This window comes from Poecilia reticulata, linkage group LG22, assembly GCF_000633615.1.
Source record: "Poecilia reticulata strain Guanapo linkage group LG22, Guppy_female_1.0+MT, whole genome shotgun sequence".
NCBI classification, from domain to species: Eukaryota; Metazoa; Chordata; class Actinopteri; order Cyprinodontiformes; family Poeciliidae; genus Poecilia; species Poecilia reticulata.
Genome location: NC_024352.1, coordinates 18,169,221 through 18,189,726, shown reverse-complemented (window position 1 = coordinate 18,189,726; position 20,506 = coordinate 18,169,221). Strand labels below are relative to the sequence as shown.

Genomic DNA, 20,506 nt, shown 5'->3' with positions numbered 1-20,506 from the left:
CTTCCAACAATTTTACTAAATGCCGCTCTTTCATGACACATTCATCTATGGCTGACTCATTGAGAAAATTGCCCATCTTGTAAAGCTTGTTGGCTGCATCTCGTTTGTATGGAATGGAACAATAAAAAAAGTTTAGACTTCTTGCAGAAACGGCCACAGAGACAGGAATAACAAACCAGAGTTTACACTAAATGGAGATAATTTTTCATAAGGAGAATTTAACAACGCACATGAAGGACAAACTCCCGCTCTGCAGCACTCTGTTTCAAGATTGCGTTGATCACATCGTTCTCCTGCTTCTCTGACACACACCCTGGAGGAGGGGCCGGGATGTTAAGTGGCATGCCTGTGACAACCAGTGGGGAATCAAAATTAGTTTGGAAACCTTTTTAGGTTTTACACCTTGATACCTGAAACATTACAACACACTAGTTCATGAATTCTAGTCTAATGTCAATATATATATATATTTTTTTTTAAGGTTAAATTATTGTTGTAGTTCACATAACCAAACACACCTGCTCTCTGTAGACACTCTGGACTCGAGTAACCCAGGTACTGCAGCATCTCATCCAGCGCATCATCTCCATCTTCCAGAGAGTTCCAAGCTGGCACCGCCTCCCGACACACTCGCTTAGCTAGTGGTGGAGCAAGAAGCTTTTCCGAACCCGAATCCTCGTCTGCATGATGGACATGCATCTCTGCCTCCTCTTCCTGCTGCTCTATCTCTTCCACGGGTTCAACGTTTCCCCCTCCTCCTGGATCTTCCCTCTCCTCATCACCGACTTTTCCTTCCTCCTCAGCTACTTGAAACTCTTGTCTGTCACTTTCCATCTCTCCTTCTTCCTCTTCCGGCCCCCGCTCATCCTGCCCGTCTACTTCATCATCTTCCTCCTTCAACTCCATCTTGTTCTGTGGACCTCCTGGTGGAGTGCGTAATTGAAGGTTTGAGCTGCGCGGCGACTGCATCTGTGTTAAAAGCGTGCGCGCCGGACTGTTCGGGGAGCACAGCGGAGGCCCGTAGAGGACGGCCGAGTCCCAGGAGTGTTTTCCTGCGACATCTCGGATGATGACACGGACGCAAGCAGGAGCAGAGGACAAGCCAGCCGTCATTCCTCCTCCCGGGACACCGGACTCTGATCGGATCTGGAAAAAACAGGGAATAGCAGGCAAGTTCTGAAATTAAAATGCAACAAATGACGGTAACAGTCGACGCATATCCAGGCCTGGAAAAATCAAACTACACACTTTTCCAGACCATGCAGAAATACTGCAACTATAATCTAAAAGTGTAATCATCAGCTCAGTTGAGATAAACTGTCATTATGTCAGGAAAAAAAATAATGACACTTCAGATGACATTACCTGGAGAACAGACAGCAGCGTGGAGCCGTTCAGAACCAGAAACTGAAGGTTGGGCGAATTGAAGAGTTCTGGTCCGAGATCTGGACTCCCACAGAACGGGTTGTCTTGGTTTTCACACACCTATGAACAGACGTCAAGTTAGCAAAGTAAAAAAGAAAAATAATAACAAAACAATACTTAAATGAATCCCTCTCCTTTAGTAAGGAGCTATAAAATCTTAGTAGACCAAAAAGTTAGAGCACCTGACTGGAGAGAGTTGCGGGCCCTCCGGACATTGGATAATGTCCCAGATGATTCACCAGATGGGTTATAACGGTTCTGGCTGCAATGGAAACCAGGCCTTGCTGGATACGGCTACGAACTGCAAAGAGCAAAAGAGTGTTCTTCTAGCCAAGTTGTTTCATTTTAATTTCCCTTTACGTGTGTTTACATGGTATAATTCGCCACATCGTTCACAAACATACAACATCATCATATAATTGCAACAAAGTTGTTGACAATAAATCCACAAGGATCTATCCGAGAATCATGATTATTCATAGTAATTGTTGATCTCTGCCCAAATCATGGCTGTCAAACATATCAGCAGATCTAACAATTCTTAAAATAAATGGAGGTGATGCATTAAAAAAAATTTTTTTTTAAATTTTGGATTCATAACTTCCTGATATCTCATGGGAGCGTCAAGATGTTTAGTAGGGATTTACTTCTCTCTCCTACCATCTTAAATGCAAATACTACCTTTCAAAACAATTTTGAAACTTAGATTAGGCTTTTCAGCAACAAACAGCCAAGTGGGTCTGAAAGGGTTAAAAGGATATGCATGTGGAAAAGCTTTTCTCGCTCACTGTTAAGTATGGCAGAGGATCTGTTATGCAATGGGCCTCTTTCTCTTCCAAAATGCCCCAGAAAATCTGTGAGACCTCATGGGATCATGAACTCTTTAGAAATAAAAGGACATTTAAAATAAAATCTGCTACTTTCTATCAGTAAATTCAAAACATACAGCAAATGCAAAACTAACCTCCATCTCAGTCCTCAGAACTAATGGAAATCTTTGAAGTGAAGTGACATAAAAGCTGAACAAAACTAAGATTTGAATGTAAAATTCAGTATTAACAAGTTCAATCTTTATGTGCCTTATTCTAACTGACTGAAGGTCGTCCCCCTGCAGAAGAAGCCAGTGTCATTACATACAGCCCTGAAAGTAGATCCTTGTTAATCAACACTGTCACATAGAAGCACACACAATGACGCATGCAGACTTCCTAATGAGTCCTTATTGACAGATTGATTGGCGAGTACAGATATGTATTGATCGGGCATTCTCAGTGACACCCTAACCCTCAGGGCTTGGCTCAGGATAAGGAGACAAAGTGAGGAAAAGAGAGAAAACTTAATGAAGGCAGTAGGATGTTGCAGAAGTTAAAAATAAAGCCGAAGAAAAACGAGAAGAGATGAGAAGAGAAGACAAGGCGAGAGACGAAAAGAGGAGAGGGGAGCAGAGAAGCATGGTGTATCAAGGTGAATCGGTCATTAGACTCCTCTCTGAGTCCCGTTGGATCATAGCAGGAGGCAATAAAGTCACTCAGATGGATGCAGGAACGTGTGTCTGCATACACATACCTTTCCGGTCAAACTGTGCAAAGATTTTGTGGATTTGTGTGCGCGTTTCTGTGTCCGTGCATCACTTTGCATGAGCGGAACACGCGTCGGCTCATTACAGAGCAAGATTGAATAAATTACCTTCGGTGACTGGCTGCAGTTTGCTGGAGCGCTCCGAGTCTGGGCTGTGCAGAGGTTCTGGTTCGCGGAGGCTTTCCAATGGCAGGAACGGGTCGTATTCTGAACTCGACAGGTCTGACAGCTGCAGTGGGAAGTACTTGGGACTGCTGAAAGACTGCGCTCCATAAACGCACCCATGCAGGACCTGTAGATGTTACAAGGAAAGCAGTTTTTAAAAAAAGCCCAACTGTGTCTGTGTTTCACTGGCCGAGGCACTGCAGCAGCTACAGACACGTTTACCTTGTAAATGCAGCTGAGCAGCGTTTTGGTCGGTTGCTCCTTTTCTGGAGGGCTTCGTGTTTGTACAGGCTGGAGAAGAGTCTTTGGGGGCAGAGCCATCACCCAGTCCAACAAGCACAACAGAAGGGAAACTACTAGCTGCAGAAAACACAGCAAGACACGCATGAACCTGCTTTCTGTGGACGTCTCGTTCTGCAGAACATTTTAAAAGCGTACAGAGATTTGTTACCCTCTTATCCAGCTCGTAAGAGGAGGACTCTGTGCTAGGCAGCAGATATGTGATAGTGGCAATCAGAATCTAAAGGGGGGAAAAAAAACAAAAAACAGACAAACCTAGTTTAGGACTTCAAAATTGTAGTAATTTTATAAAATGGAAAATCTCTAATATGGAAAAGTACCTCTACAATCTTCTTTGGAGTGTCAGGGGGGAATTTCTGAAGATGATCCACGTGACTGATGAGGAGGTGAAGGATGTCTGAGGCCACCAAGGCTACCGTCTTATTGGGGTACTAAGAGACGGAAAAAAAATTATTAAACATAACCTAAAATGAACAGAAAAAACTAATCAGATATCCTCTTGTCATTATTTATTCAACAAAGAAAAACAACATGAAATACAGTAAAATATACAATGATTCAACAACCTGTATAATCACCTTTAGCAGCAGTATTAACTGTTTTCTGTCTGTTACACCATTATATGACAATTTTGGCCCACTTTTATTATCGTTCTTTGAGATTGAATAAAATGAAAATAAATATATGGGGCCTTTTAAAAACAAAACAAAAAAAAAAAAAACCTATCTACCCAATAATAAAATAAACAAGCAAACCTTATAACCAGGTTTTTGTTGAAAATGGATTTATAGAAAGGCTCATGCACCGTTGCGTCATTATAGCACAAGCCTACAATTTCTAGCATACTGAGAGTGATTTTTTTTTTAATCTGAGCTCTGCAACCCAGAGGTAAATGTAAAAGTTTGTCAATGTTTGTGGTTCTATTTACCACAAAATTAAGATGAATGCAGAAACACTAATACATTAGAAATAATTCAAACCATAATAATAAAACAATTTGTTACATACGTTTTGAATTTTTGCAAGAAGCTTTAAAACACCATATTAATATTACTATCTGTCAAATTAATATGGTGTTTTAAAGCTTGCAAGAAGCTTTAAAACACCATATTAATATTACTATCTGTCAAATTAAAGTAAAATCTGTAGCTGTCAGTAAACTGTATAATGTCACAATAAAACTCAGAGTGATTAATGAGAAAAGGCTGGATTTAAACCTCAGGCACAAACAAGAGCCAACGCCTGAAAACCAAAAATGCTTGTTGATGAAAGGAAAGGAAGACGAGGCGGCCAAGAGGAGGAAGTAGCTCTGCATGGAAATATGACAATCCCTTAAGCTTTGTGTAAAATTGTGTGTACATGTAACAGAGCCTGTAGCTGAGGCGACTGGCTGCTGCCACCAAGGCAAGAGATTCAGAATTGACAAAGACATGAGTGTATATTTATGTAAGAGAGAGAGTGTGTGTCTGTGTGTGTGTGTGTGTGTGTGTGTGTGTGTGTGTGTGTGTGTGTGTGTGTGTGTGTGTGTCTGTGTGTGTCACAGCTTGCAGCATTCCCTTTGGATTAGGCTCCTATCTGAAGGAGAACCAAACATATTTGCAGTCCAGGTTTTGCTCCCAAGAGCAAGTGAATGGAAATGTGCACTGGTGCAGTCCCTTAACAAAAAAAAAACATTGGCTGCCGATACACAAACTGGGGATTCCAAGGTCGAAAAGGTATGTGTGTGTGTGTGTGTGTGTGTGTCTGTTTCTGTCCGTCTAGAACCACTTGGCTCCGGATGAGACAGTAAATGTTGGACAGCATTGTTCTGATCTACTGACCTGTCGTTACAATAACAACTGTTTTACAAAGAGCAGCAAACATCTCCAGTCGCAAATATTAGGTTGTTATTGTGGTGCAACCAAATGATCTACAACTAAAATGTAAGTAGATATTTCTCTACATAAAAAAAACAAACAAACTAATAATTAGTTATACAGTCAATGGTAGAAATCAAGCATCATAAATTATTTTTTAGAATTTTTTAAAAGAAAATTATATTATTTGGAAATCTCAATTATCTCCTGCAAGACAATAAATGGAAGAAATTTTGTCCTTTAATTAAATAAATAAATAAATAAATAACATTCTGACTATATGTGCATTAACTTACTAATTTAAACTTAAATTTAGAGACTACAATTATATACTTACATCAGGGTTCCTGTAAATTTCTGTCAAATAGGGCTGCCACCATCTAAATACCAATATTTTTTCCTGTCAGCCATTAACTGATATTTTGATAAAAAGATTAATCTAAATCAACAGTTTTCTCCAAAACAACTCTTTATTTTATTTTTGTTCATTTCACAACAAATTTATTTACATTTACAGAAGAACTACGGAAAAAATACAGTAATGCTAATCAAGCTCAGGAATGCTGCTAACAATTTTAGTAATGGATTATTGTTCCAACTATTCTGACGATTAATCAAAAAACAAAATTAATTCAGCAGTTTTCTCATTTAACCAAGCTTTTTTCAAGCTAACCCACTAATAACCGGATATCAAACTGGGCTTAGTGGGAGATTTTTTTTTCAGAATCTGCACCAGGTGAAGCTAAAATGAGTTCTGGGTACAACATATTTACAAAGACGATTTTTCATCTTGAATGCAAAATGCAAAATTTAAATTTTTTGGTTTATTTAATGCACTGAGAATATTATTCTTACGGCCTTTTGGGGTTAGAATACTCCAATTCACAATTAGTCAATTGCTAAATTAGTTCACCATTATTTGAATAATTGATTCATCATGATTAATGTGACTGTTTCAGCCTTAGTAAAGCTATGTAATTTAGTATTCATTAATTCATGTTGAAGAAAAAAAACAAACAAAAAAAAACAGATACTTAAACCAAAAAATGTTCGCTTTCTCACAGATTCAAAGTCCAGAATTTGACTGAGGTTTGTGTTCAAAACCCTAAGTCTCCCATCATAATTTCAGTAGCCTTTTGGTTCTTTAAGCACTATTGAATAACTCACCAAGACCCTACTTAGACCATCCACATTCTGGCCCACTTTTATTCTTTTTTTTAACCTTTTAATAGGGTCGTCATCCAGTGTGAGAGAAGTGGAACAGTGATAGCAGTAAGTGCTATAACATGTAGGATGTATATAAAAATAAAAAAAATTGGGACAGAATATGACTCATAATTATAAAACCTACCTTCAGGGTCACACAGATTACATTGAGAGCTTCTTTAATCTGAGGATGTTCAGTTCCATGGGACAACTCTTCACACAGCCAGATACCCAGGCTGCACAAAGCCACACATCTGACAGAGTGGGGACAGGAGCAGCAAGTTATAATACACACACTCAAAGGTAAAAAGAAAAAAATCATCAAAACCAAAAAACATAACTACAGAACCATTTAAGTTACAGAACCCATACCTTGCAGGAGCAGAGGGTTCATCCCTGGCAGAGGTCAGGATGGTTTTGATAATGTGTTCCTTAAAAAAAACAACAACAAAGATTTAAAGACTGTCAGCAACAACAGTAGAAAACTTCTACAACTGGTGCTTGTAATGAAGAGTCACTTTAAGTGGTATGCAAGCTATAGCACACAATCAGGTTAACACAACAAGTTAAGGCAAATTCGCACACTTGCTGGTCTTTTCAGTCAGTGTTAATGATCGCTTAGTGATTCAAAACTGGGTTCTGGCTCGTAAGAAACCAAAGAGAGGGCCTGAGGTGCTGCCATGCATGGCATTAACTGTTTACACAGCAACAACAACACAAACAACATTACTCCCACAGCTCTGAGCCGTTTCAGGAATAGCTGATGAGACATTAACCTAATATTCTGTGCTGAGATCCCCTATGGACAAGCAAACCTGAGTTAAAACATCAAGACTGACCTGGATGACACAGGAAAATATATGAAAGTTTTTGAGCATGTTTAAAAAGCATATTTCATCCCACCCCTGTGGCTGCCATGGCGACCTGCTCCAACCACACAAATCAGCAGGTCAAGGTATCTCCATGTACCTTGACCTCGGGAAATTTAGTCCGTACAACGTCGGCAGTGGTCGGATGGAGAGCAGCAAGTTCCTCATAAAAGTTGGGGAAACACACCAGAGACCCAAGAAGAATCTGGGCCTCGACTCTTGGAGCCTTGGAGGGAAAAAAAAAGGGAGTTAAATAACTTCCTCAATCATTGTCTATTCACAGCTTGCCATTTTTTTTAAACTTTTGAGTTAGTGTATTCCTCTTTAGGACTCTGTGCATCCTTGTGCCTCACATTGAGCGATGAACATGCAGTGACTCTGGAAGCTGCGATGATAAAGTCCAGGATCAACATGGTGGCTCCGGGAAGTCCGATGCTGAAGAACCTGGGACTACAGTGCTTGATGATGGTGTTCACAATGTCCTGAAGAAGAAAGTTTGTCAAAAACACTTCTTCTCAATATGAAGCAGAATTATTACAAACTGCTTTGGAGACATTTTGACTAATCGCTCTATTTTCTTATATTTTGTGTCCAAGTAGCCAGACTTGATGGTAATTTTTCCAGTAGTCATGTATCAGTACCACCCCAGGCTTCCTAAAGATTGCTCTGAAGCAGTTTAGAAAAGCAGATACTCTGCTACTGTATAGCCCTTAATAAAAAGGTCTGATGGCTTTAGCCAAAAAATATGGAAATGGTCTGTCCCTGGATGTTTAGTAGGATAATAACCTAAAGTGGTTGAACATTAACCTTTATCCATGACAAATCCTACAGAAAAACTCTGGACTGAGCCTAAGAGAAAAGTGCATAAGGTTGTTTGCTCCAACCTTGTCAACTGTTAAAAGATAAGACTAAGACATATTCTAGTGGCAGAATATCCCCACCGTAAGCAGACAGTGGCAGAAATATTTGATTCATTAATGGTATATTGAACATTTTATCTGCCATTAAAGTATCATCAAATATTCAATGATGTCTCCCGAGCCGAGTTGAATTTTCCCCATTGTTACTCATATTGTTTACAATTGAATCCCCTTGTAATACAAACCTGGTCCTGGTGCAGCAGCCCTTGGTGCATGATGTTGTAGAAGTGCATGAGAAAGTCGGTGTTTGGGGAAACGTCTTGACGTCTTTTCATTATCCTACAGATTAGTTTGTAGGCATGAAGCTTTCCCTGCTTGTAACGCTCAGTCAGCATGGTGGCCTACAGGAAATATGCAGAGACACACAAAAAATCTGTTTATTTTTCTTCCCTGCAATATGAAGCAAATATATTTCCATATATTTCTTGATCACACTTACCTTGAAGAGCCAGGGGGTGAGGATTCTTAGAGGAGGAATCAGAACAGGAGGTGGGGGGGACGACTGGTTGTCCAGAGAAATCCCCAAATTATCCCTGATCTGAAAACAGAAAAGCCACTAAACTCCAATCCCTGGGGAAAATTTTGAAATTATTTCCACAGCAGACAGATTTATCCACACTAACCTTGGCCAAGTTCTGCCACAGCTCACACAAGTAGTCAAAAACCTGAGCATGGATTTCTGGGTCCTTGATGGTGTTAACATCTCCCAGGATACCCAGCATCCTCCTCCACATAACCGTGGCAACATCTGCGTGCCATCCAGTTAGAGAGCCGCCTGCCATCACACTGCAGTCCTCGCTGGGGAACTCGCTTGTTTCTGGAATCAATACGTCAATCAGAGACTCTTGTTTGGTTGGAGGAGAATAAAGCGAGAACACTTAAAGGATCTTTGTAATGTTTACATTCTTAAACTATTTACCCCCTCCCCCTTCCCTCCCACTGTCAATTTTACCTAGATCATCTGGGGTCTGGAGTACAGAGCTGTGGAGTTTCTGGTCCAGCTGCAAGTGTGTGTGTGAGTGACTGTGTGTGTGATCAGCGTGCTCAGCTGTCAGCGTGGCTGGGGAGGGGGTCTGGGAACGGGAGCCCCCGAGGGAATGCATGGGCGAGGCACTCTCAGAGCCTAACCAAGAGTAAGAAAGACATGTAGAATTGAACGGAGAACCAAACATCTCCTGATTATAATTGTTCCTGGTGCTCACTACTGGACAACTTTACAGAAACGTACCAGTAACGGTAACCGTGTGGCTAAGGCTGCTGGTCTCCGAGTCAATGTTGAGTGTCGTCAAACTGGCCACTTCCTGCTCATCACAGGCTAAGCCGCCTCCTAGACTGTCCTGGTCCAGTGAGCTGCCTCGGCCGCCTCCTGTAGACCCTGCTCCTCCTCCACATGCATCTGAACTGAATGCAAAATCTAAAAAAAAAAAAAAAAAAAAGGAGAAAACATAATATTTTATGGTTGGATGGTTAGATCCAAAATGTTCTTTAAACCAGAGGTCTGCATCCTGCGGTGTTGGAGATTCAAGTGACTCTTCATAACTCTGGCATTTAAGAATAAAGGACCAACAAATGGATTTAAATAAAATTGTGACAAGTACAGGTTTTAGCAATTTTTCTGATTTTTTTTTATAGAAAAATTGCACTTATCCACGGAAGAATAACTCCAAAATAATCAGTAATTAGGTATTTAGGTTGGATTTTGACTTTTACTTGAAGCACTCCTATATACTTCTTTGTTTAAACATATAAAAATAGAAATAAAATGATGGTTCTTTAAATGCAAAAACCCATTTTCTATAGTATACTATAGAGAATATAGTATCTATTCACTATAGTATAGTGAATAGGTATTTATGAAAAATTATAAGCGGTCTAGTTTTTCAAAAGATCGTGTAACGTTTCTGGCGATAAGCATGTTTTATTTACCTGGACTAAGGGAAAAATGGCTCTTTCAAATACAAAGGTCGCAGATCCAAGTTTTAAACTGTGATGTGACATGTTGATATTTCAATTACGAATTGATATTTTGTGCAGCTACAGTACAGTCTGTTGAATTGTAAAAAGACATCTCCGGGATTTCATTTAGAACAAATAAAAACAAAACTAATAAACAAAAGAACTGATTCAGATTTTTCTTCTCTTTATATCTTAGAAGTGCATCAGAGATAATGTCGGTTCCTTACTGTCAAATTTGCATGCTGAATACTGAAAGGCATTAAAGGAATCCGACTGGCTGTCTGAGCTGATGACATCGGAACCGCTGGCACTAGCAGGTGACGTCCACTCAGAGGGAACTCCGGGGTCATCAACGGGTCGAGGGTCATCTGTGGGTCTCGACCCCGCCCCCTGACCGGCCTCGAGGAGCTCTGGCAGGTCCTTGGGAACCTCAAGGCCCACTGGACTGCTTCCTCGACGACCCTGTTCGTCAGAGGGAAGGTGGTGCTTACAGCTTTGATGATTTATGCAAATATAATTATAAATACATGTGTCCAAGACATACTGACCACTGTCCCTTTGTTTCTCAGTCTTTCCTGAATGAACTCATCCATCAGGTCAGAGAAGTTTGGGTTGCTGTTTCCAACGTCGCTGGACACAGGGCGGGCCTTCTGGACCACCTCCTCTTTGTTGGCTACACACACGCAAAAGCAAATAAACTTTGAGAAAGTTTTTGCAGTCAAGCACATGAATACTTAAAGGGAAAGAAGTAAAGTAAAAGTCAGGGGAGGACGTATCAGGATTTCTAAAGCATGGAAAACCTTATAAAAAGCTTGTTTCATCACCAGAGGAACACCTTTCCAACGACAGGTAGCTTTAGAAATGTTCAGGTAGCTGAACGTTTCAGGGATTCAAAGGGATTCAGGGATCAAAATATTACGGTACTGAAAACTAAACTGTTCAACTATAGGCCTAAATCAATCAACAACACTGAGAACAGTCATCAAGAGCAATTTCTTACTATAATGTTAATTTAAGAAAGATTTTTCATGACATTATCTCAAATGAGAAACCATGTGTTATTTTTGTTATCCCAACTGAAAAAGAATCAAAAGCTTAAGAAACAATAAATACTAATTTGTAATTACTTTAAGAAATTGAATTCCTGAGCATATATTAATGAAAAGAACTAAAGTGAAAAGAAAAAAATGGTTTAATTCCTGAGAAACAGTTTAATCTTTCGCTGTTAAAACGGCTCCATTAGTTTATTACTCAATTAGCTCAATTTATCAGAACTGCATATCATCCTGACACAACACCGATGTTGTTATGCTTCAAAAAAACGATTAACTCGTCAAGTATAAATCTATAGCAGGGGTCCCCAAACTTTTTTCTGTGAGGGCCACATAACTTTTTCCTTCTCTGGTGGGGGGCCGGAGTCAGTTTGTAACAGAAAAAGTGTGACGACTGCAGAAGTTCCTAAATGTAAAAATGTATTGTTTTCCAGAAAGCACATTCAAATAACCCTCTCTGGGTTCTTCACAGAAAAAAATCCAGGAAAGAACACTATTTATTAAATAAATACCGTATTTTCCGGACTATAAGTCGCACCCCCAAGGTTTTTTTTTTTGTTGTAAACCAGTAAACATACACATATAAGCAAGCCGCAGATATCTCTGCCGCTCTATGTTTTCCACAACATGCAGCAGCAGAGGGGGGCGGACACCCAAAATTTGAGTCATAAGAGGTCAATTGAATATCACATTTATCATGGTTGAAAATGAAAAGTTGCCAAGTTTAGATTTAACTGAACTGATTACGGCAGTTTCCGACCGGTAACTAACAGTAAAAGTGCTGATCATTCGTGCCTGCTACTAGCATGTGCTAAATGAAGATGGGCGCTTTCTTCTTCTTCATTGTCAACATCATCATCATCTTCTTCTTCTTCTTCAGATTTCAACGGCAGCTTGCATCCATTATTGTTGCACTACTGCCATCTATCCATCCATCCATCCATCCATTTTCTTCCGCTTATCCGGGGTCGGGTCGCGGGGGCAGCAGCTTCAGAAGGGAGGCCCAGACTTCCCTCTCCCCAGCCACTTCTTCCAGCTCCTCCGGGGGAATCCGAAGGCGTTCCCAGGCCAGCCGAGAGACGTAATCCCTCCAGCGTGTCCTGGGTCTTCCCCGAGGCCTCCTCCCGGTGTGACGTGCCCGGAACACCTCACCAGGGAGGCGCCCAGGAGGCATCCTTACCAGATGCCCGAGCCACCTCAACTGGCTCCTCTCGACGTGGAGGAGCAGCGGCTCTACTCTGAGTCCCTCCCGGATGACCGAGCTTCTCACCCTATCTCTAAGGGAGAGCCCAGCCACCCTGCGGAGGAAACCCATTTCGGCCGCTTGTACCCGTGATCTCGTTCTTTCGGTCATGACCCAAAGCTCATGACCATAGATGAGGGTGGGAACGTAGATCGACCGGTAAATCGAGAGCTTCGCTTTTTGGCTCAGCTCTCTCTTCACCACGACGGACCGGTACAGCGCCCGCTTCACAGTAGACGCTGCCCCAATCCGCCTGTCGATCTCCCGCTCCCTTCTTCCCTCATTCGTGAACAAGATCCCCAGATACTTAAACTCCTCCACTTGAGGCAGGACGACCCCCCTGACCCGGAGAAGGCACTCTACCCTTTTCCGGCTCAAGACCATGGCCTCGGATTTGGAGGCACTGAGCCTCATCCCGGCCGCTTCACACTCTGCTGCGAACCGCTCCAGTGAGAGCTGCAGATCACGTTCCGATGAAGCCATCATCCGCAAAAAGCAGAGATGCGATCCTAAGGCCACCAAAACGGATCCCCTCAACACCTCGGCTGCGCCTAGAAATTCTGTCCATAAAAGTAATGAACAGAATCGGTGACAAAGGGCAGCCTTGGCGGAGTCCAACTCTCACCGGAAACGAVCCCGACTTACTGCCGGCAATGCGGACCAGACTCTGACACCGGTCATACAGGGACCTGACAGCCCGTATCAAAGGGCCCGGTACCCCATACTCCCGGAGTACCCCCCCACAGGGCCCCCCGAGGGACACGGTCGAACGCCTTCTCCAAGTCCACAAAACACATGTAGACTGGTTGGGCGAACTCCCATGCACCCTCCAGGACCCCGCTGAGGGTGTAGAGCTGGTCCAGTGTTCCACGACCAGGACGAAAACCACASTGCTCTTCCTGAATCCGAGGTTCGACTATCCGACGGACCCTCCTCTCCAGGACCCCTGAATAGACCTTACCAGGGAGGCTTAAGAGTGTGATCCCCCTGTAATTGGAGCACACCCTCTGGTCCCCCTTTTTAAACAGGGGGACCACCACCCCAGTCTGCCAGTCCAGGGGAACTGCCCCCGATGTCCATGCGATATTGCAGAGTCGCGTTAGCCAACACAACCCCGCAACATCCAGAGCCTTAAGGAACTCCGGGCGGATCTCATCCACCCCCGGGGCCCTGCCACCGTACTTTCAAAGTACTGCCATCTACTGGATCCTAATATCTATACCTCAAATTCTCATAATGATCCCAGTATTATTTAAAAAAAAAACTAAAAATCTTCTTTTTCCCCCTCAATGCTATTTAACTGGTCAACAACATTTTCAAATTTCAATTCCCTATTAAAACCTAATTCCGTTTTAATGGGCGCTTTCTTCTTTCATTTCCAATTTTGACTTCCAATGACTCACTTCCTGCTAAAGAGCCCCCTGGTGGTTGAAGAAAAATCCACATATAAGCCACATGGTTCAAAGCTTAGGAAAAAAGTGGCGGCTTATAGTTCGGAAAATACGGTATATGAAAAAAAATCTAAATGCTCTCTGGTATTGTTCAGGGGGCAGGACCAAATGTGGAGGCGGGCCGGATTCGGCCCGCGGGCCGTAGTTTGGGGACCACTGATCTATAGGTTTAAATATCCTATTATTTCAAGTTGACTGGTTTGAAAACAAGTGGAATTATTTTGGGTTGTGCGTTTCAGATATGTGAATGAGTTCATTAATTTCAGAAAGTCAGGCTTTATGTGTTGAAAACTAGAACATTCCAGTTACAAATGATTTTCCATACTTTAGTTAACTTTGTTGCAAATGCCAGGAACTTTTTAAGACTGTGGAGAAACGGTGAATAGCACAGGATTGGTTGTGTCAGCCACCACTATCAGCTTCATCTGAGGCCAATAAGTTGTGAGATTTATGGATGGTTATTCTCGACATTTCCTTCAGATGCATAACAGCAGCAGATTATTAAGCAATGTAAATTTACATTAAAATATCACAACACTCATAAACTGAATCTGTTTCTCCTAATTGTGAGAGCAGTCCTGATGTACTTTGGGGATTCTTGAGGATTGTTAAATAAACAAAAAGCCAAAACAGCAGGCGCACCACATCTCAGATAAGCAATGCAGGAGTTAAACTGAATCATGCACAAAAAGTAAAAGAGAGAGTATCACTTAGTCAAACAAGTAGCAAACCAGAGGTCTAATATTAGTGCAGTTACGATTCTTTGGCTTATGATGCTATTAGCTTGAATGCAACGAAAGCTATTGGGGGGAGGGGGGGTGAGTGTAAAAGCAAGAAGTGATTAAAATTTCAAGATTGTTCCGGAGTAAATCTGCCACCTTCTTTGCAGATCAAATCTATCTCATGGATCTATGGCTGCTTCCAGGCCAATAACAGGAAGGAATTTAGTCAATAAAGTTTTCAGCTACTCAACGCAAAGTGTCAGGATTTCCTTTATAGCCACCAGACTGGCTTTAAAATACCACAGCCGCTCAAAAACATTAAACTGTGAAGCCTTGCGGGTTTAATCTTACCTCTGTCTGCAATGTGACGCAACACGAAACAAATCCAAACTAAGTTCTGCACACAAGTAGCCTGTTGCAACTGCAAAGAGATTACCCCAGAGCAGCATGTTAGAAGTCAAGATCTGCAGAGTATTCAACTGTAATGGTTATTTGCCATTGAGTGAATGAAATATGATTTTATGGAAAAATATATTTCCTCACATATACGTCTTTGATCTTTATATGCTTGTCCAAACAATATGAATTATGTCAATAATACCTGAGAAATCACAAAATGGGTCCTGTGAAATTAAAGTACAACTGTAAAACCTTCACAACTAAAATCAAACTGTGTGTGTATACTCTAGAAATCAACAGATCAATTTGTCCCCCCCCAATAATTATAACTGAAAGATTATTTCATTAATGTTGATCCCTTAGTCTAATAGGACAATTATGGTAAATAAACAAAGTCTTCAATTGTTAACAGCCAAAGTGGATTTAGGTTAAATGCAATAATTTAATTTTACCTAAATATTTCTTCTGACTGGAAATAATAATAATTTTAGGGAGTGGTCCAGTATGCACTCTGCTGTTTAAATTTGTATGACTATTAGTTTAAGTAATCTTAGAAAATGGTAAAGATCTGATTATTTTTATTAGGCTTTATTAAAAACCCTAGCCCTGAAAGAGAATGAGCTTTAACCATGAGTGTAGCTTTAAAAACAAACAAGTAAATTTGCTGTCAGTGAATTCATGCAACACTGCTTCTATTTCAACACTGCTGTTAAAATAGCTCAGGATGCCACAGCATCACTTCATTTACCTGTGTTACAAATAAGTTGACAAAACAAAAGAAAAAGTGGCAATTGTTGAGAAGCAAAAAACAAAAAACAGGTTGAGAAAAGGAGATTTAGCAGCAGCTCCACATCAAGACAGATTCAAATGATGAATCTCTGTGCTCTTGTAAAACATTTTTACCAAACTTTCACTCAGGATGAGAATCAACAGAAATATTTGTAATGGTGGTTAAATAGTAACCATTAGCGTAATATTTGGGCAAATAACCATTTCAGCAAACTATTTCTTCCTTACTGAACTAAGTTCACCATGCCACTGGTTATTCTCGAAAGGTCCTGTGCTGCCATCTAGTGGAGTGGAAATGTATAGCCTATTTTCCTACTCAATATTCATTGTCCTACAGCAAACAAGGGTCTGAAGCTGGAACATCCAGCTAAACATCCAACATCATTCTCAATTGTAGTTAGTTTTAGTTTTGTTGATATTTTAAACTTTTTTCCAGACAGTAGATTGTCGTTTTCTTCTAGTTTCCAGGGAAGAAGTAAAAGAGACTCAAAGAGGCCGCATGCAAAAGTCGAGGAGAGGGAGGAGAAGACGGGGAAGGAGGTGCAAAGGTTAAAATCCCGAAGCCCTTAAAAAAGAGAGGACAGGAGGAGGGATGGAGCTTCTGGTCTACAGAAACAAGTGACAGGCGGTGGAAGGACGTGGAGTCCTCGAAAGGAGGCAGGCTGGAGGAGGGGGGGCTACGTTCAAGAGTAAAACATCAACAGGGAGTTTCAGGTTCAGTCCAAGAGCAAGATGATGAGTTTCAGCCAAAAATATCATTCCATCATAACAAACCAGTTAAAAACAGCCAAAAAGGAAAGAGAATGGCTGGTGTTTGTGTGTTGGTGAACATTTCTCTCCACTGTTTTGTCTTCTCTGAGCACTTCGTTCGCCTCAATCCTCACCTGGCGTTGTCGTCTTTCTTCCAAAGTAGCCCAGGACGTGGGAGTAGAGATCCTTTAGCGAGGCGTCGCCCGAGCTGGCCCTGGTCTGTCGCTGCGGCGATGACCCCTGGGATGACCCCTGGCCTCTGGGCCGAGGTTTGGAGGACAGGGCGTGGACAACGGTCTTATACATGCCACCGAGAAGAGCGCCCTGGTGGTGTCGTGAGGTAGTGATGCCGGGCTCCTGGGAGCGAGAGCGGCAGACTCTGGACCGCAGGGCAGAGCGTCCCAAACGTCCTCGCACTCCTGAGGAACTTGACGAACCCTCGGAGTTGACCTCTGGGCCTAGACTGGACCCGGTACAGGACCCTGGGAGCTGCTTCTCCCCTCCTGTCACCAGTCTGTCTGCAGAGGAATCTCTGCTGCCTGCAGGAGCTCCGGGCAACAACTTCTCGTTTGCTCGTGTTTTATGGCCAGCTCCGTTCCCTGGGCCAAACTTACCTGGACTTTCTGCTCCTAGCTTTCCCCCTGAGCCCACCGCAGCTCTGGCCGTCCTCTCCCCAGCCGAGTGGCTGTGAGTGTGGAAATGACTGAGTCGACGCAACCTGGCTCTCCAGTGGGCCTCCTTGTTCTCCAAGGGGTTGTGGAACTGGACGGACTCAGTGGAGGGCCGGAAGCTGACATGGACCCCGGTGGACTGATGCCGCTTGATGCCACTGCGAGACATTTTTAACTTAGCAGGGTCGGAGGTTTGAGGAGTTGATGATTCAGTGTTAGGTTCGGCTGTGATTGAATTCTGTCTAATCAACCGCGCCCTCTCTTTTGATTCTCCTTTATCTTGTTTCTCTTCTCCTATCTCACCCCACGAGTCAAGTTTCCCTTCATGTCCTGCTCCAGCTGTTTCTTTCTCCTCAGAGTTTCTCTCTAAGCTAGTGCTCCCTTTAACACTGGGAGATGGCCATTCACACTGTAGCTCCAAACACTCGTAGATACTGCGCTGCTCTGCCTCACTCTCCTCTGTGGAGTCCACACTCCTGTGCCTTACTGATTTACTTACCTGCCTGTCCTCATTTACCACCCGCTTCTCCTCCTCTAACTGGGATCTAGCTTCCCTGCTTTGCTCCTGTGCAGGTAAAGCCACAAAACTTTCTAATAGATGACCAGCACCTCCTGCCTCTTTGACCTCGTCTTTCTTTTCGCCTCCTTTCTGAATGAGGTAGTCTCTGATGGACGAGAATAAATCGTCCTCTTCGGCTTCACGCCCCACTTCCCCCTCATCTGCATCAATTTGCTTTTCAGATGAAAAAGCGAAGGCGGAATCCCAGTCGCTCACCCAGTCAGAGCTAGAGCCGTGGCTTCCGGAGCCGGCTCGGAACCAGGACTGGTTATAAACACTAGCATCATCCTGTGGTTCTGAGGACAAGGAAACACCATTGGAGAGGGTGAAAGGTGTGGGATATGGGGAGGTGAGGGGTTGTGAGAGAGGCGGAGTTGTGTGGCTGTTGGCTGCAAGTGAGGAGGTAGTTGTGGAGTGGTGGTGCGGAGGATTCAGGAAGGACATGGGATCCCGCTGGGTGTCTTCACCTTTGACCCGCTCGGCGATGAAGGGCTCCATGATGTCAGAGGCGCTGCTACTCCGGGCAAGGGAGGATGGCGCCGGGGTGTCCAGGTCACAAGCTCCCCCCTGGAAGACCTCGGAACAGGTGGTGGGTGGGGTCTCGTCGCTCTGTGATGAGTGCCGCATTCGTGAGGTGCGGGACGTCAGAGTGATGGGGGGGTCCTCGAGATCTGGTGATTAGAGGGTGATGAAACCAGAGACCATGAGATCCCTGGAATAAGTGTGGAAGTGCTTAACACATAGAACCCACTGTGACATGCATTTAATATGTAATTGCAGTGCTGTGGAAGACTCCTTATCCTGCTTTACTGTCAGTCCTAATCAATTGTGTGTGTATGTATGTATATATATATATAGCAACAAGATGATGGCTCACCACATAAATTAACTTTTAGTGTATCACAACACACGATAAAAATAACTATCATATCTAAAATGTGAGTTTCTTTTGTTTTTTGCTTTCAATTTTTGTCAGAGGAAATATGCGAAAAAGTGTTAAACCCCTCCTAACTTGCTTTGTTTTTTGCTTCCAGAGAGACTTTCTTGTAATATTTCAAAGTGGCCTTAGTCAATAATTTGACATTTACAACTGTAACTATGGTGCTATGAATCCTGGATGACCACCAGAGGCGGTGCTTCAAGCCCTGAATGATCAGTCTTGCGCATGCGTAGGTCGATCTAGGTGACCCGCGTGACTCTATATAGTTACATGACACCTGCCGCTCAATTCCTCAACCTTTTCGCAAGATGCAAGGATTCAGAGGATCTAAGCATTCTGGTGGTCATCCAGGATTCATAGAACCGTAGTTACAGTTGTAACTTTGTTCCATTTCATCCCTACTGACCACCAGAGGCGACGCTTCAAGCACTGGATGACTTATGTCAACAAAGTCACGAGGAATCTGCAACATTCAAGGGACAACCACTACAACACCTACCTCAGTGATGTTCATGGATGCTGCTCCAGGACTCCCTGAAGGGGATGGGGCAGAGCCACATTCACCTTGTAAAACCGAGTGTGAGCATACCCAATAGTTGATGATACCACACAAGAGGTAGCGCCACGCCAAGCCTAATTTCCAGGACCATGCTTAATATACTGTCAATCCACTGGGGCGATGGCCAAGCAATCATGGAGAGGAAAGAGGCAGTGCTCATGAAAATGGTCTCCTGTGAGGGAGTCACACTGCTATCTCCATGTTCACCTGCAGGCCAGGCGACCCACATGATCGATCACTAGCTGAATGTCAAGGACAGCTTGGTCCTGTGTTGCTGCACAAATGAGCCATTTGTCCAGATATGGGAGGATTCTCAACCCTTGCGGCAGCAGAGGAGAGAGGGCCACTGTGACGCATCGGGTGAACACCCTGGGAGACAGCGAAAGTCTGAACGGGAGGACCCTGAACTGGACATGCTTATTTTGGAAACTAAACGAAGAACCTGCCAATGGGACGAAGCAATCGGGACATGAAGTGGAAGTGAACCAATGGCCTGCAACAACTTCCTGGTGGTGAGCATATGAGCAGAAACACTAACGGCCTTTGATTTATATAAGCCACAACACACAATCAAGGAATTAACCATTGGAGATTCTTGGCTGATCAAAATGGGGCATCTGCTTTACTGCTTTTTTAAATTCTCAATATCTGAGTCAGTTTAAATATTAATTGTAGGAAACATGGACTTTCTTTTTTTTTAGTTTTCTTTAAAAAAAAATGTTGTCCCTTTGATTGTAATGTATGTAGAACAAAAGTTACGCCTTTGTGTACACTTAAGACATTCCATTGACTCCCATTATAACCACATATTTTCAGTGGACAGTTGTCTAAGCATTTTAAAATTTTACCTGAAAACCAAACTAATCTAAGCTTCTGCCTTCTAAATAAAGAAATATATGTTTAGGTGTGATGGCCCCCTAATATTACCACAGGGCCCACTCCTTTATTTCATCAAGTTTCAATGGGAAAATGGCTCTTTTACCTTCCAAAATGCATAACAATGAAAATATTGAACACCACAAAAATAGTCCTGGTGCATTGGTAGTGATGTAAAGGAAAGTGTGAATGTGATTGAGAAAATATTTTATCCATATGT

At 42.6% G+C, this 20,506-nt stretch overlaps 1 protein-coding gene across 1 annotated transcript in view; it reads right to left on the bottom strand.

The window, feature by feature from the left end:
• ralgapa1 (Ral GTPase activating protein catalytic subunit alpha 1) overlaps nt 1-20,506 on the bottom strand; it is a 66,792-nt gene that overhangs the window by 29,117 nt on the left and 17,169 nt on the right. Inside the window, exons 19-38 of the mRNA XM_008399828.2 lie at nt 16,816-18,582; nt 10,824-10,948; nt 10,503-10,737; nt 9,548-9,733; nt 9,272-9,442; nt 8,943-9,136; nt 8,759-8,857; nt 8,505-8,660; nt 7,753-7,881; nt 7,500-7,625; nt 6,903-6,961; nt 6,676-6,784; nt 3,789-3,899; nt 3,620-3,688; nt 3,391-3,528; nt 3,112-3,295; nt 1,608-1,726; nt 1,366-1,485; nt 519-1,146; nt 231-346 (exon numbers count right to left, since the gene is read on the bottom strand). Of these exons, the coding sequence (XP_008398050.1) occupies nt 231-346; nt 519-1,146; nt 1,366-1,485; nt 1,608-1,726; nt 3,112-3,295; nt 3,391-3,528; nt 3,620-3,688; nt 3,789-3,899; nt 6,676-6,784; nt 6,903-6,961; nt 7,500-7,625; nt 7,753-7,881; nt 8,505-8,660; nt 8,759-8,857; nt 8,943-9,136; nt 9,272-9,442; nt 9,548-9,733; nt 10,503-10,737; nt 10,824-10,948; nt 16,816-18,582 (4,841 nt within the window). The remainder of the gene's footprint in view (nt 1-230; nt 347-518; nt 1,147-1,365; nt 1,486-1,607; nt 1,727-3,111; nt 3,296-3,390; nt 3,529-3,619; nt 3,689-3,788; nt 3,900-6,675; nt 6,785-6,902; nt 6,962-7,499; nt 7,626-7,752; nt 7,882-8,504; nt 8,661-8,758; nt 8,858-8,942; nt 9,137-9,271; nt 9,443-9,547; nt 9,734-10,502; nt 10,738-10,823; nt 10,949-16,815; nt 18,583-20,506) is intronic.